Below are 15,853 nucleotides of genomic sequence, written 5' to 3' on the forward strand. Positions count from 1 at the left end.
CTCTTGAGCTCAAGTGCTCCTCTTGCCTCAGTTTTTCTATTTTTAGTAGAGACGGGTCTCACTCTTGCTCAGGCTGGTCTTGAACTCGTGAGCTCAAGCAATCCACCTGTCTCAGCCTCCCAGAGTGCTAGGATTATTAGCGTGAGCCACCACGCACGGCCAAGAGTAGAATTAGAATGAAAATATCTAATGAGGATCTTGAAAACTCACTGAGAATTACAACTACTTCTATTGAACTAAAAATTGATACATTACTTTCTCAAATATAATGTCAAATATCCCACTAGTTTTATGTTGTCCACTTTTCTTTTTCTTTTATAATAAAAATATCAAAAAACCTAAAGATGTTTTATTACTTAGATATGTACATTTTCTACATTAGTGATTGCAAACTTGGGACCTGCTTTATGATTTTAAAAGACTCTCTGAAAGGGGTGGTGCCTGTTGCTCAAAGGAGTAAGGAGCTGACCCCATATGCCGGAGGTGGTGGGTTCAAACCCAGCCCCAGCCAAAAACTGCAAAAAAAAAAAAAAAAAAAAAAGACTCTCTGAAAGGGCTGTTGCATAATTAGGATTATTATGTGAGAACATTTTTGCTTATCTGTGGTGGCAGAAATCACGAAAATTATGCATGAACCTGTTTTTTGCTCATCAGCTTTCATTAGTATTTGTGTATTTAAATGTGTAGCCCAAGACAACTCTTCTTCCAATGTGGCCCAGAGAAGCCAAAAGGTTGACACCCCTGTGTTAGACCTTTTGGACAAAGTACAAACAAGATCTTAGAGATCAGAAGTGGGCTGTGGGTCATGCTGGGGTTAGTAGCTGGCGGTAAAGGTTTATATCCTTCATCTTTGGGAACCATCAGGGCCTCCAGCCCTTCTGCCTGCAATACCAGCAGGCAAACAGACAGGCAGACCCCCATCCCCCAGCCAGGGCCAGGACAGGAGATGGATAGAGCTGGGCCCACAGCCATTTCTGCTCCGTCTGGCATCCGTCGGCTCTGCCCAGACAGACAGGCCAGCTGGTGTGCCATCGTCTGGCTGCAACTAGGCAGGCCAGAGAGGGAAGCTTAAGAAACCCACTCAAATCAGCAGGATGGTAGATGAGGCTTGGAGATGATCTATCTCCGTGGTCTTAGCTGAGGCAACAGAAGTTTGCCCAGGACTCAAGTGGCAGCAAAACCCAGGAGATGACTGTTTGGGGGCCATTCTGAGGTGTTTTGCCTTTGTCCCAATAGTTGGTAGAACACAGTGTTCCTCATCCAAGATCTAGGCTAACAGCTGAGCTTCACTCCTGTGTTCTTACTGAGAGAGGTTGGTGATTTCCTAATTCATGTAATATGCCTTCAACATGTTCTCTGCACTCCTACTATGTGCTAGGTACTAGGGGCATAAAATTTTATCACTCCAGCTCTGGGCAGGGGGTCAAATCATGGACGTAGTCCAACATTGAAGAGGTACGAGGCAGTGAGTCTTGTGAATGGTCAGGTAAAGTGCTGTGGGCATCAAGAAAAGTTGGGTTGCTTTAGCTGGGGATCAGGGCAATATCAGAAAGATGTGGTGTCTGAATGGGCTTTAAGTGTGGGCAGGTTTAGACAGGAGATGAAGGAGAGGAGGGGCCCAAGGGGAAAGGACATTCCAGGGAGATGAAATGGTGCGAACAAAGGCGTGGGGGTGGGGGACTGACTGAAGAGCTTGTTTGCAGAACAGCAAATCCATTTGGCTGGAGCAGAGGGTTCAGGAAGGGACTGGCAGGAGATGAGTCTGCAAGGTAGCCTGGGGCCGGCCTGGGGAGGGCTTGGAATGTAGAGTGGTGGCACTGGCCTCGATTCAGTGCATGACGGGCAGCTACGGGAGAGTTCTGAGCAGGAGAGAGATGTGCTGAGGGCCGTCCTTTCAGAGAGATTGATCTGGCAGCAAGTCTAGGAAGGGTGGGCCCTGGGGCCAGCCTGCTCTCTCTCCCTATCCCCACATGCCTCCCAGTGACCCCTAGAATGTCACATTCTGTCCCAGGCCAGTCTCCCCAGGGCTGCCATCTGCTCCTGGATGCAGTGGGAACTGTCACCCTCTGGCTTCTGGCTGGTCTTTGGTCTGGCTCTCCCCAGGAGCTCAGAGGGGCACCTTGCAGGCAGTAATTGGATTTCCAAACGGTGCCTGCACCTTCGTCACAGCCACTCATTCTGACGCAGGCCACACCATGGAAGCAGCTCTGTCTCCTGCCTGCCCCCACATTGACTGAGCCACTGGTTCCTGATCTGAATGTGGCTGCTCCAAGGGCTGGGTGCTGTAAGAGAAGAAGGTTGGGAGGGACTGCCTCATGTCAGGCCTGCTTTGGCCACACAGGAGTGTTGTAAGCTGTGCCCTTGGTGATGGGGCCATCAGTTGCAATGAGTGCTGGTAGGGTCCTAGTCCCAACCTAGCCAAGAAGGAAAAAACAAAAACAAAAACCCCAGCTTCTACAGGAGAAGTGGCTTCTGCGGCCCGTCTGGCTCTCTAGATAAGCAGACACAGGTCTGCGGGTGCCAGAGAAGTGCATCTTCTATATTCTGACACAGGGTAGGAGAAGGAGGGGCCTCTCCTTTGACTTTTCCTACTTACTCCCCCACCCCAAAGCACTCCCACTTCCCTTCATCCATGAGAAGTGAGTAGGGACGATTTGGAGCTGCTGGTGTGCTCACTCCCCCCTCCACCATTCAGCTTCCAGAGAACTGACTCTGCCAGACTGTCAGGCCCCATCCTCCAGCCCCAGGAGGTAGAGGCCACAGCTGCTGTGGATCAGTCAGCCAGGACAGAGGGGGGTCTGGCTGAGGGCCTAATGCCTGCTGCTTAGACTCTGCATCCCCAGCCTGGCACTTCTGGCTTCTCCAGACCACAGAACTGTCCTTGAGGGCCCCCTGCCTTGGACATGACTTTGAAGCCCAGCCGGGGGGACTTGAGGAGGTGGATGGAGGAAGAGAGAAGGAGGGCTTGGGGAGCCTGAGATGGGCAAGATGCCAGGCCTTCTGCTGCAGAGCTGCGGGTTCCTGGGGTGAGTGGGTGTGCAGTTGCATGCTGTGCCCAGCAGAGGGCAGCCTGACACCACTGTCTTTGCCACCCACAAGGCCTTAAAAGAGTTCTTGATTTGCTCCTTAACATACTGTCTCCTGAGGAAGGAGGCCTGGACTGAGCCATGATTGTCTTCATCCTCAAGTCCCTGCATCATGAGATCTGTTAGAGGTGGGCTGGGGTGGCCGCAGGAAACAGAGGAGACTGAACAGGGATCCTTTGCTTGCCCTGTGGCCCCACTTCCAAGCCATACTCCCCTGCCTTCCCAGGGATGGTGACCACTACGATGCCCTGAGGGACTGCCTCAAGGCCATCTCCCTAAACCCATGCCACCTGAAGGCACACTTTCGCTTGGCCCGCTGTCTCTTTGAGCTCAAGTATGTGGCTGAGGCCCTGGAATGCCTGGATGACTTCAAAGGGAAGTTCCCGGAGCAAGCCCACAGCAGCGCTTGTGACGCTTTGGGCCGTGACATCACAGCTGCCCTCTTCTCCAAAAATGATGGTGGTAAGTGCACAATGAAGAGGGATTATTGTTTGAGCTGCTGCAAGATATTCTAGAGAGGTCCTGGTTCTGAGATTGGAGAGGCAGGCCTGAATTCAAATGAGTCAGCCAGGCAACCTTGGGACAGTCACTTGGTCTGAGACTCAGTTTCCTCATTGAAAGAGGACATGCTAGCCCCTCCCATTGAGAGTTTCTGTTAAGGATTAGCAGTAGCATATTTAAAGGACCTGGTGTGGTGCTTGGTGCTCAGAATAGGAGTAAGCTAAGCCCAGTCAGGCCATATGGGCTCTTGCTGGACCTGTTCACTGACAGGGCTATAGCAGCTCCACCTGGGCTCCTGAGAGAGCGGCAGTAGCTGGTTGTTGCCTTTGTTCTGTTTATACAAGAGACAACGCAGTAGGGCACAGGGCAGTAGAAATGCTCTGGGCATGGAGTAAGGGGGCTGGGATTCCACTCTCAGCTCTACCGTGTACTACCTATGTGTCTTTGGACAAAGGACAGCCTCTCTTCCTATTGCCTTACCTGCATAAAGAACACACAAACCCAGCTTACCTCAGTAGTGTTGGAGAGTGAACTAGGTCTTTGCAGTGAGGGCTGTAAACATGAATAGTGAGCCCCCTAGAGACAGGCGTGGACCCTCACCTCTCTCCTTTGCGATTTATGAACTTTGTGATTAGTTCACTTGTTCAGTGAACTAATGCCACCTGAAGACACACTTTATCTGGCAGTGTGCTGGGTCCTGGAAATAAACTTTGAACAGTCTGGTGGGATTTCTGTGTTCATAGAGTTACAGACTGGTGAAGGAACAAGTGTGAAGCAGAAGTAAAGAGTATGACGAGTGCCAGAGGGACCTGAATGGTGTAGGTGTATGGGGTAGCGGGACTTGGTAGTAGCCTAAGGTTCTTCAGAAAGAGACATTTAAGATCTGAAGGATGTAGAGGAAGAGTTAATGGAATGAGGCTGCAGGAGATGCAGTTCCACTGGCAGGAGGACCAGCTCACAGGCTCTGAAACAGGTGGGGGCAAGGCACTTTGAAGGAACTGAGAAAACCAGTGTGATTTTACCTGTCATTTAACCAACCAGTTGGGATCCATAATAACTTGTCTTTCAGAGGGTAAGGGCTTGATTCTTACTACCTTTACAGCAATAAAAGTCACCCATTCAGGGCTTTCTTTGCTAGTGCCTCACACCACCCTCTCCTGCCTCTCAGAAGGAGACCTCAAGTCTGTGCATTCTTGAGACTTCTGGGCTTTTGTTCAGGAACTTGAACCAGGACCCTCCTGACATCAAAGTTCTTTTCCTGAACATTCTCAGGGACTGGATCCAAAGATGTATCTTCCCAGCCAGGAGCAGTGGCTCACGCTTGTAATCCTAGCACTCTGGCAGGCCGAGGCAGGTGGATTCCCTGAGCTCACGGGTTCAAGACCAGCCTGCGCAAGAGTGAAACCCCATCTCTAAAAATAGCCGGGCATCGTGGTAGGCACCTGTAGTCCCAGCTACTTGGGAGACTGAGGCAAGAGGATTGCTTGAGCCCAAGAGTTTGAGGTTGCTGTGAGCTGTGATGCCATTGGCACTGCCCCGGGGCAAGACAGTGAGACTATATCTCAAAAAAAAAAATAGATGTTATCTTCCCCACAGCCAATTTTCCCAATTTTCCTAGAGTAGGGATGGAGGAAGGAAGGTAGCCCTGCCTTGCCAGAACTTGGGTTTAAACAGGGCCATCGGTAGGAAAACGAGGGGGAAATGGGGAAGAAAGGGTAGGGACTCTTAACCTTTCTTTTATCTCTGCCTTAGAGGAGAAGAAAGGAGCTGGTGGTGGCGGCCCAGTCCGCCTCCGCAGCACAAGTCGCAAGGACTCCATCTCGGAAGATGAGATGGTGCTGCGGGAGCGAAGCTACGACTATCAGTTCCGCTACTGTGGCCACTGCAACACCACCACGGATATCAAGGAGGCCAATTTTTTTGGCAGGTCCGCAGCCCCAAGGAGAAGGACACAACCAAGTTGGCCACTGGGGCGGGTGGGGGTGGATAATGCTTTTAGAAAAGAGTCCCAAATCCCAGCTCTGCCATTGTGCCCTTGAGTAAATGGCTTCACATTTGTCAGCCTCAGTTTTTTCATCTATGAAATGAAATCAGCTGTACTCACTTAGGAGGCCATAACAAGGACTAATGAAATAATCCAAAGAAAGCATCTGACACAGTACCTTTATCCCCACCTCTTCCCCCTTCGGTCTGCATGTGCCCCAGCTTGGTTTCTTAATCTGGATGCTTGATGCCTCCCTCTGTTGGGCTATGAAGTAAGAACACTCAGAGGCTGATTATCTTTTCACCTATTATGTGCTCAGAACTGTGCCCTGGGTTCTGAAGGACAAAATTTGAGTCTCAAACATCATCACCTCTAACCTTCACTTGTAGATGCTTACACATTCTTTGGGTAGGTAAGACACATGAACACAAATCAAAAATCTTTCCATCAAGAGCTCCTCTAAATGTCAGTGGTGTGTGAAGGGGCTTTCCTGCACTGTAAATGTACTATAGGATTTGGGAGTCTGGATGCAAGAAGTGTAGGAGGGAAAGGCTTAGATGAAGGTGTTTTTAGAGACCTAAAAGATGTTAAGATCTGATCCTGGCCCTAAGAAGGTTGATAATGTACTTTTGGGGAGGCTATCTTGGAGGGACCCAGGCAGTTGCTGACCCTGGATTTAGGAGAATAGTGACCAGGGTCTGCAGTCTGGAGAGAATTGTCACATTCATGGAGTTCTGAGTCAAGTGCAGACCACAGAGCATGGGGAATTGAGTGGCTCCAGACTTCTCTGCTCCCCTTGCCCTAGGCCACACAGCCTCTATTTGAGGCTATAGGGCAGTACCCCACCTGACCTCCCTGCCCTTTGCCCCCCGCCAGCAATGCTCAATACATCGTCAGTGGCTCTGATGATGGCTCCTTCTTCATCTGGGAAAAGGAGACCACCAACCTAGTCCGTGTGCTCCAGGGAGACGAGTCTATCGTCAACTGCCTGCAGCCACATCCCAGCTACTGCTTCCTGGCCACCAGCGGCATCGACCCTGTTGTGCGGCTCTGGAACCCCCGACCAGAGGTGAGGACACCAGTGAGATGATCAAAGCTAGGCAGGAACCCTGTGCAAGGCCTCTGGCTGAGCCTGTAAGGGCTGGGAAGAGAAATGAGCCACACAGAGGCTACAAACTGCTGGGATAAGTAAGCTATTGCCTGAGGGCCAAAGGCTATGTCAGAGTGGGAGACCTCAGTTTCTGGGAACTCCAAATGCAGTGGCAATTCTGGGGACAAGAGTTGGCTCCTACCTTCTAGGAGAATATCTTCGAGCTAGCTCCTGAAGATGAGATGTACATACAGGAAGATGAGACATGCATACACCGAGGACAGGAGGGCAGAGAGGGAACCAGACCAACTCCAGCCAATGTCAGGAGTAGAGTGCTTCAGAGACTCTCTGAGTACCTAACCCTCATATACCACTGTTATGTGTACCCCCAGAATCTGTGCAGAGGCCAGTTCCTCAATGAGAAGGGAACTGTATGGAGTTTGGCATCTGTAGGCCTAAATTTGCCTCTGGCCCCTTTACTCACTGCCTAAGAGACTTAAGGATGTCTGACCCAAGGTTTTATTATCTATATCTGGGGAATGGGAATGACAGCACTGCCCTGAAAGGTTGCTGTGAAGAGTAAAAAAGTAAAGCCTTTTAAGTGTGCAGCTCACAAGGACACTTAGGATAGTGTAGTCCCCTCCACTGCCAGTGTGGGCAGCCAGAAAAGTTTGCCTGATACCTCCCCTGTCCCTCTGACCACCTCCTCCCCCTTCTCAGAAGCAAAACAGAGTCAAGTAGTATATCTGATTACAGAGTTAATGTGCTAACTCCAAAGAGAGGACCCTGCAAAATTCCCTTTCGAGGGTAGAGAAAAAAGAAAGATGGGTTCGTGGTAGTAGGAAGAGAACAATGTGGGGTGGGGGAGTTTTATCTGCCCCCTCAAATCCTGGTATGTGTGTCCAACATATTCTGGTATGTGTTGTCTCGTGTATATCCCAGTGTGATGTGTGCCCCCATATATATTTGGTATAAGCCTCTCCATGCATCCCTTGGTATGTGTGTTCCCCTCCTCCCCAGTACACCTTCTGGTGTGTATGTCCCCCCATGTAAATGCCCCAGTACATACACCCTGATGTCTGGCGTTCCTTGAGCCCACGTGCATTGTCTCCTTCCCCACCACAGAGCGAAGACCTCACAGGCCGAGTTGTGGAAGACATGGAGGGCGCTTCGCAGGCCAATCAGCGACGCATGAATGCAGATCCGCTGGAGGTGATGCTGCTCAACATGGGCTACCGGATCACAGGCCTGAGCAGTGGGGGTGCTGGGGCCTCTGATGATGAGGACAACTCTGAGGGCCAGGTGCAGTGCCGGCCCAGCTAGGCCCTCCTAGCCCTGGTCCCCAGCCCCTGCTACTGGCTAGACCCCTCCGTCCTGGGCAAGAGGTCAGGGGGTTCTGTTTTGGTTTGTCTTCCCCAACCCCCATTTTTTCATTTCCCCTGTTTTGTTTGTTAGTTTGGCATTGGGGGCAGAAGTTGCTACAACTTGCTGGCTTTCAGACTCTTGAGCTGATTGTCCCTTGACTGTCCCCAGCCCTGAGCAGAAGAGCAGGAGGGAACACCTCTCCTTCTGCCCCCCCGCCACCGCCTCCCCCCCCCCCCCCCGCCTCCTGCTTCTGTGTCCCCGGAGGGCTCTGGCCTGCCTCAAAATTCCTTCTGCCTCAGGTAGGGAGGCAAGGGCTGAAGATGTCTTCATGGACTTTCCTGCCCTTAGCTGACAGCAGGAAGGGGAGTGGGATTCCCAGTTGGTAAGGGCTGTTGCCGCTCTTGCTCCCTAGCCTGCAAGGCTAGCTCCCCTGTGGTCTTCAGGGAAGGTTCTGAAAAAGGATGGGATCCCAACCTCCCTCTAGAGTCACCGTGTTAGAATGAAGCAAAAGGAAGGTGGGGAGCCTGGGGTGGGCAAAGCCAGGCCACCTGCCCTGGCCACAGTAGAGCACCCCTGCTCCTTCCTGGCACTGGCTCTGTCCCTGTGCCTGCTTTCCCTGGACACCTCTGGGGGCTTCGCCTTTCCTGAAGGCTGTGGCAGGGGGTGGGGCACTGCATCATACCCCACTTATGCTTGCCAGCACTTCAGAACTGTGGCCACTCTCCCCCTGGGCGCTCTTCAGCCTCACTGTGACCTTTCTGCCAGAGCTCCCAGCCAGGCCTACTCTGTTGAGGTGGCACTTCCTGCTAAAGGCCCTTCTCTGCCCTTTCTGCCCTCCTTTCCACCCCACCTGCTCAGCCGCCACAAAGACCAAAGAAGTGATGGCTTTTCTCTGTCCCCTGCTGCACTAAGGGGAGGGGGTGGATCTCCTGAGCCCCTCAGATAGGGAAAGTCCCTGACTCCGTGCCCTCCATCCTTAGCAGCTCCAAGCTTTACACTGGATGCAGCGGCCACCCCACCACTCACCAAGCCTCCCCTTCCCTCTAACCCCCTGGCTCTTAGCTTGGGAGCTGCTCTAGGTAGTTGGTTCATCCTTCCTCCCCCTTCTGCCCCTTCCCCTCCTTGCTTACTTGGCTCCAGCCCTCCAGCTGCAGCCACTGGGGAAAAGCAGCATCCCTTCTCTTCTCCCTCCCTCCCTCCCTTTCCTTTCTCCCTCCCCTTTCCCTCAGTCAGTCCCTGTCTCTGCCAGGTGCCTCCTCTCAGTCAGGCTTCAGAGCAGCCCTGGAGACAGGAGGGCCATGTTAAAAGCTTTTTCACAGTTTTAAGAAGGCAAGGGGGGGTGGCGAGAATAGTGGTGGGGGGTCTGGCACCATCTCATTGCTTTAATCCCAGCAACACAGGTGGCAGCTTCTCTCCATCTCCCCACCCTAGTCCCTCTTCCCACCCCTCTCTTCTAGCTTGGTAATGAAGTATATTTATTGGTGAAGGAAACAGCTGCTGCTGCTTCTCCTGCTGCTGGGACTTGCTCCCCTTCTCTTTTCCATGACCTTTCTCTAGCCAGGGAGGGGAGGGCAGGAGTACTGGGGCTGGGCCCTGGGGCCCAAGGACCAGCTGGGCCTCTTTGCTTTCCTGTGTTCCAGTCACCTGCCATTTCCTCCCTGTCTCCTACTCTCCCTTCCTGCCTCCTGCCTCCCACCCTCTGCCTGCCCAGCTTGGGCCCTGCAGTGTGGAGAGACACATAAGCCTTACTGTCCTCTGGGGGCAGGAGCCGAGCCTTTTTGTTGCTCTGCTCCCAGGAGAGTGAGGGTGACGCAATTGATTAAAACCATTTTGTTCTAGGTGTGGCTGGTGGCATTTGTGGGGTTCAGATGGGTTTTGGAACCAAAGTGAGGGTACCTGGTCCCTCACCTCTGTAGCTTTCTGGCTTTGAGTAACCACACTTCTGCTGAGCAGAATGACGCCTGCCTTATAGCGTCACTGAGCAATACTCATCCAGCCCAGTAGGGCTGAGCACAGAGCCCAGGTCAGGTGACTATGAATGGCAGTAATCAACTTCACTCTCTGGCTGTTTTCTCCTCTTTAAAATAAGGGGCTTGGAGTCTTAATGATTTTTCAAACTTTTTAAACCAGAACCCCAATAAGTTAACATTTTCCATTGTGATCCAAGATTTCACATGCTTACTTATATGTATATAATGAACACAGTTTAGGGCAGTGCCTATGGCTCAAAGGGGTAGGGCACCGGCCTCATATACTGGAAGTGGCGGGTTCAAACCCAGTCCCGGCCAAATGAATAAATAAATAAAATGAACACAGTTTTACATAATAGTACTTACCTTTGCTACATGCAATATGCTCCATTTACCTTTCAATTTTATTAGAGAAAAAAATACTGGTTATAACCCACTAAATTAATTTCACTACTTACAGTTTTTTGCTGTGCCCTGAATTAGATATTCTCTTAGACCAGACGTTACTGAACTTTCTCAGCTCACAGCACCATTACTGTCTCTAATTTTTTCATGGAACCCTTAAGCCAAAAGATGTAACTAACAGTTCAGTTTATGAAGTAGTTAAGCCCACTCGACTATGTCCTGACAAGTTAGTCACCATTTAAAAAATAATATGCCTAAATGAGAAGAAATAAGATTTTTATTTCATTCTTAACTGAAGGGTACCTGTTGGGCACTGTATAACTTGTTAAACTTTCTAATCAAAGCAGATACTGCTACCCTTATATCCTGTTCCACTTTTACTTTAATATGCTTTTTATCACAGCAACTACTAAAAATACAGCTTCTTTTAAAGCTGACATAATCAAAAAGAATGTAGCACAATCTAACAATGAAACTGAACTACCTTGAGTTTGAAGTTCTCTCAATAGCCAAGAATGTTGAGTATCTCTCAAATTGACAGTATCCTACCTACTTTGCCCCCTGTGAATTTTCTGTGCTGCCCTAAAGTGCCTGGGTAACTGTAGTTCAGTGCTGCATGAACAATAGTTTACTACTTAAAGAGGTCCTGCCAGAAACACACTAAGTGATGTTGTAAAGCAGGTGTTATGGGCTGGTATCATTCCTCCATGTTCCCAAATTTAAGTCTACAGAAGCTTCTTCAAGACATGTCCAGACCAGGCTAGGGAGGTAGTGGAAGTGCCAGATTCCCTCATGGACCCTGAATGATTCAATTTGGCTGGATTGTAGAGGGTGAATTGGAGGGGCAATCAAATTGTGGAGGCCTTCCCGTGCTTGGTGAGAGACCATAGGCTCGATCCTGTAGGCAAGGAAGAACCATTGGAAGACTTCACCAGGGGATCCCTTTCATTTGGAGTTGGTACTCTATTTTAACAAAAATGAACAGCCTTAATTTTTAAAAACATATTTAGGCTTACAAAAAATTGAACAGATTGTGCAGTGAGTGTCATATACCTCTCTTACTCTGGCTCAGTTTTGTCTGTTATTAACATCTTTCAGTAGTGTAATATATTTGTTTCAATTAACAAAACAGTATTAAGGCCGGGTGTGGTGGTTCACACCTATAATCCTAGCATTCTGGGAGGCCCAGGCAGGAGGATCACTTGAGCTCAAGAGTTTGAGACCAGCCTGAGCAAGAGTGAGACCCCATCTCTACTAAAAGTAGAAATATTAGCCAGGCAGTGTGGCAGGTTCCTGTAGTCCCAGCTACTTGTGAGTCTGAGGTAGGAGGAGTGCTTGAACCTAGGAGTTTGAGGTTGCTGTAAGCTAGGCTGATACCACAGCACTGTAGCCTGAGGTAACAGAGTGAGACTCTGTCTCAGAAAAAACAAAAGAACCATTATTGATACATTATGATTAATTAAATCCATAGTTTACATTAAGTGTTCCTATAGTGTTGCACAGTTCTATTGGTTTTGGCAAATGCATAATGTCATGTATCCACCATTACACTGCCATGCTGAACAGTTTCACTGCTCTACAAATGCCCTGTGCTCTACCTATTCAGCTGTCAGCATTCTTCTAGAAAAAGTACTTAGTAATAAATCTAACAAAAATGTACAAGGTCTCTATGAGTAAAACTACAAAACTTTTTAAAAAATAATCAAGAAAGATAAAATAAATGGTGAGATAGCCCATGTTCATAGATAGGAAAACTCATTAAGATGTCAGTTCTTTCCAATTTGATCTATAGAGTCAACATAATCCTAGTCATAAGTCTAACAAGGTATTTTGTAAATGTCAGTAGATTCTAAAGTTTATATGGAAAGATGAATGACCCAGAATAGCCAACACAGGACTGAAGAAGAACAAAGTTGGAGGATTAACACTACCAACTTCAAAACTCATTATAAAGCTACAATAATCAAGATAGGGTAGTGTTGGTAAAAGAATGGAAAAAGAGACCATTGGAACTATTAGAGAACCTAGACATAGACCCAGACAGATATAGTCAACTGATCTTTGACAAAGAAGCAATGTCAGTTAAATGATGGTCTTATTGGGCAGCGCCTGTGGCTCAGTGAGTAGGGCGCCAGCCCCATATACCGAGGGTGGCGGGTTCAAACCCAGCCCCGGCCAAACTGCAACAAAAAAATAGTCGGGTGTCGTGGCAGGCGCCTGTAGTCCCAGCTACTTGGGAGGCTGAGGCAGGAGAATCGCCTAAGCCCAGGAGTTGGAGGTTGCTGTGAGCTGTGTGACGCCACGGCACTCTACCGAGGGCCATAAAGTGAGACTCTGTCTCTACAAAAAAAAAAAATGATGGTCTTGTCAACAAACAGTGGTGAAACAACCGGGCATCCATGTGTAAAAAAAAAGAATCCTAGCCGGGCGTTGTGGCGCGCGCCTGTAGTCCCAGCTGCTTGGGAGGCTGAGGCAAGAGAATCGCGTAAGCTCAAGAGTTAGAGGTTGCTGTGAGCCATGTGACGCCACGGCACCCTACCCGGGGGCGGTACAGTGAGACTCTGTCTCTACAAAAAAAAAAAAAAAAAAGAATCCAATCACTGACCATACACCATACACACAGATTAACTCAACATGACCAATAGACCTAAATATAAAACATGAAACTATAAAATGAAAGATAGCAGGAAAAAATCTAGATTATGTTGAGTTTGGGAATGAGTTTTTTTGTTTGTTTTAAGAGACAGAGTCTTACTTTATAGCCCTCGATAGAGTGCCATGGCATCACAGCTCACAGCAACCTCCAGCTCCTGGGCTTAGGCGATTCTCTTGCCTCAGCCTCCCAAGTGGCTGTGACTACAGGCGCCCGCCACAGTGCCTGGCTATGGGAATGAGTTTTTAGATATAATACCAAAAAGCTCATCCATGACAGAAAAAAAAGATAAGCTGGATTTCATTGAAAAACATATGCTCAGTTGAAAGACACAATGAAGAGAATGAAAAAGACGAACCAAAGACTGGAAGAAAATATTTGCAAAACACATATCAGATGAAGGACTTGTACCTAAAAAATGCCAACAACCATTAACATTCAACAATATGAAAACCCAAAAATGGAAGAAAAAAAAATTTTGTTTAAAAAATGCTGCCTGTGTGGTCCTCAGCCACAGGTGCTCATTTCTCCTTGGAAGAAAAATAAAACCAAAATGGGCAAAAGATCTGACTAGGGACCTCACCGAAGATGATTTACAGGACTAATAAGCATATGAAAAGATATTTAACATTATATCATTAGAGAAATTCAAATTAAAACGAGATACCATTACACACCTATTAAGATGGCTAAAATAAGGAAACTGACCATACCAAATGCTGGTGAGGATGTGGAGTAACAGGAGATCTCGTTCATTGGTGGGGAGAATGCAAAATGGTACAGCCACTTTGGAAGACAATTTAGCAATGTCTCTTAAACATACTATAGGATGCAGGAATTGCATTCCTTGGTATTTGCCTACAGAGGTTGAAAACTAATATCCATGGAAAAAACTGAATGTTTATAGCAGTTTTTATTCATATTACCAGAAACTGAAAGCAACCAAGATGTCCTTCAAGAGGTGAGTGAATTGGGCAGCGCCTGTGGCTCAGTGAGCAGGGAGCCAGCCCCATATACCGAGGGTGGCGGGTTCAAACCCAGCCCTGGCCAAACTGCAACAAAAAAATAGCCGGGCGTTGTGGAGGGTGCCTGTAGTCCCATCTACTCGGGAGGCTGAGGCAGGAGAATCGCCTACGCCCAGGAGTTGGAGGTTACTGTGAGCTGTGTGATGCCACGGCACTCTACCGAGGGCAATAAAGTGAAACTCTGTCTCTACAAAAAAAAAAAAAAAGGTGAGTGAATGAACTACGATACAGCCATACACTGGAATATTACGATAAAAGAAACAAGCTGTTTGATGAAAATATTTCAAATTGTATATTAAACCAGCACATTGTACCCCATGACAGCATTAATGTACACAGCTATGATTTAATTAAAAAAAAAAAGAAAGAAGCTATCAAACCACAAAAAGAGATGGAGGAAATTTAAATGTATATTGTTTAGTGAAAGAAGCCAGTCTGAAAGGCTACATACTATATGATTCCAACTATATGACTTTCTGGAAAAGGCAAAACTATAGAGACAGTAAAAAGATAAGTGGTGCTCCATTTTTAAAGTGGTTCCACATGTATGACTCACCAAAGCTCTCACCAGCCCTGCAGATAAAAGAGCCTATTTGTGGTAGGCTAGTGTGGCTCCAGACACCTATTCCTATCTCTGTGCTTAGAAACATGCTGAAATGTGGCTGCAGAACTTAAAAGGAGGCTGGACATGGTGGCCCAGTCCTATAATCCTAGCACTCTGGGAGGCTAAGGGAGGAGGATTGTTTGAGGCCAGCAGTTTGAGACCAGCCAGAGCAAGACCCCCCCCATCTCTAAAAACAGCTGGACATTGTAGTGGGAGGCTGTAGTCCCAGCTACTTGGGAGGCAGAGGCAAGAGAACTGCTTGAGTCCAAGTGTTTGAGGTTGCTGGTAGCTATGACAACAAAGCACTCTACCGAGGATGACAAAGTGAGACTCTCAAAAACAAAAAAAAACCCTGTTTCTGCCAAAAAAAAATAGAAAAAATTACATGGGAATAGTAGCGCCTACCTGTAGTCCTAGCTACTTGGGAGGCTGAGACAGAAGAAACTTGCTTGAGCCTAGGAGTTTGAGGTTGCAGTGAGCTGTGAGGATGATACCAGTGCACTCTATCTGGGGCGACAGCAAGACTCAAGTCTCAAAACAAAAGAGGCAAAGAGAAGTCATCCAGCTCAGAGGTTTTTAGCCCTAGCTGTATATCAGAATCAGCCAAGATACTTTTTTTTTTTTTTCAGACAGAATCTTACTCTTACCCCAGGCTAGAGTGCGATGGCGTCAGCCTAACTAACAGCAACCTCAAACTCCTATCTATGTTCAAGTGATCCTTCTGCCTCAGCCTGCCAACTAGCTGGGACCCTAGATGCCTGCCACAGCACCTGGCTAATCTTTCTTTTTTTTTTTTTTTATTGTTGGGGATTCATTGAGGGTACAATAAGCCAGGTTACACTGGCTAATCTTTCTATTTTGAGTAGAGACAGGGATTCCCTCTTACTCAGGCTTGTCTCAAATTCCTGAGCACAAGCAATCTTCCTGCCTCAGCCTTCCACAGTGCTAGGATTACAAGCATGAGCAACCATGCCTAACCCAGGATGCTTTTAAAACCTCGGAGATTCTGTTTTTATTTATCTGAAGTGGGGTCCAGGCAGCCAGTCATTATTTTAAAAGTCCCATATTCATTCTAATATGCAGCCATTGCTGAGAACCACTGATCTAGGCATACCTCCATCTTGTACAAACAGGGACAATGAGTTTCGATGAGGGAAAGGAAAAGGAATA

At 48.1% G+C, this 15,853-nt stretch overlaps 1 protein-coding gene across 2 annotated transcripts in view; it reads left to right on the forward strand.

The window, feature by feature from the left end:
- The window catches only part of WDTC1 (WD and tetratricopeptide repeats 1), a 78,612-nt gene extending 68,746 nt beyond the window's left edge, over window positions 1-9,866 (forward strand). For both annotated transcript variants that reach the window (XM_053576428.1, XM_053576429.1), the window contains exons 13-16: window positions 3,313-3,548; window positions 5,340-5,514; window positions 6,448-6,640; window positions 7,787-9,866. In XM_053576428.1, coding sequence (XP_053432403.1) covers window positions 3,313-3,548; window positions 5,340-5,514; window positions 6,448-6,640; window positions 7,787-7,984 — 802 coding nt within the window. In that variant the 3' untranslated portion in view covers window positions 7,985-9,866. The remainder of the gene's footprint in view (window positions 1-3,312; window positions 3,549-5,339; window positions 5,515-6,447; window positions 6,641-7,786) is intronic.
- The last annotated feature ends 5,987 nt before the right edge of the window (window positions 9,867-15,853 follow it).

This window comes from Nycticebus coucang, chromosome 22 (genome assembly GCF_027406575.1).
Source record: "Nycticebus coucang isolate mNycCou1 chromosome 22, mNycCou1.pri, whole genome shotgun sequence".
NCBI lineage: Eukaryota > Metazoa > Chordata > Mammalia > Primates > Lorisidae > Nycticebus > Nycticebus coucang.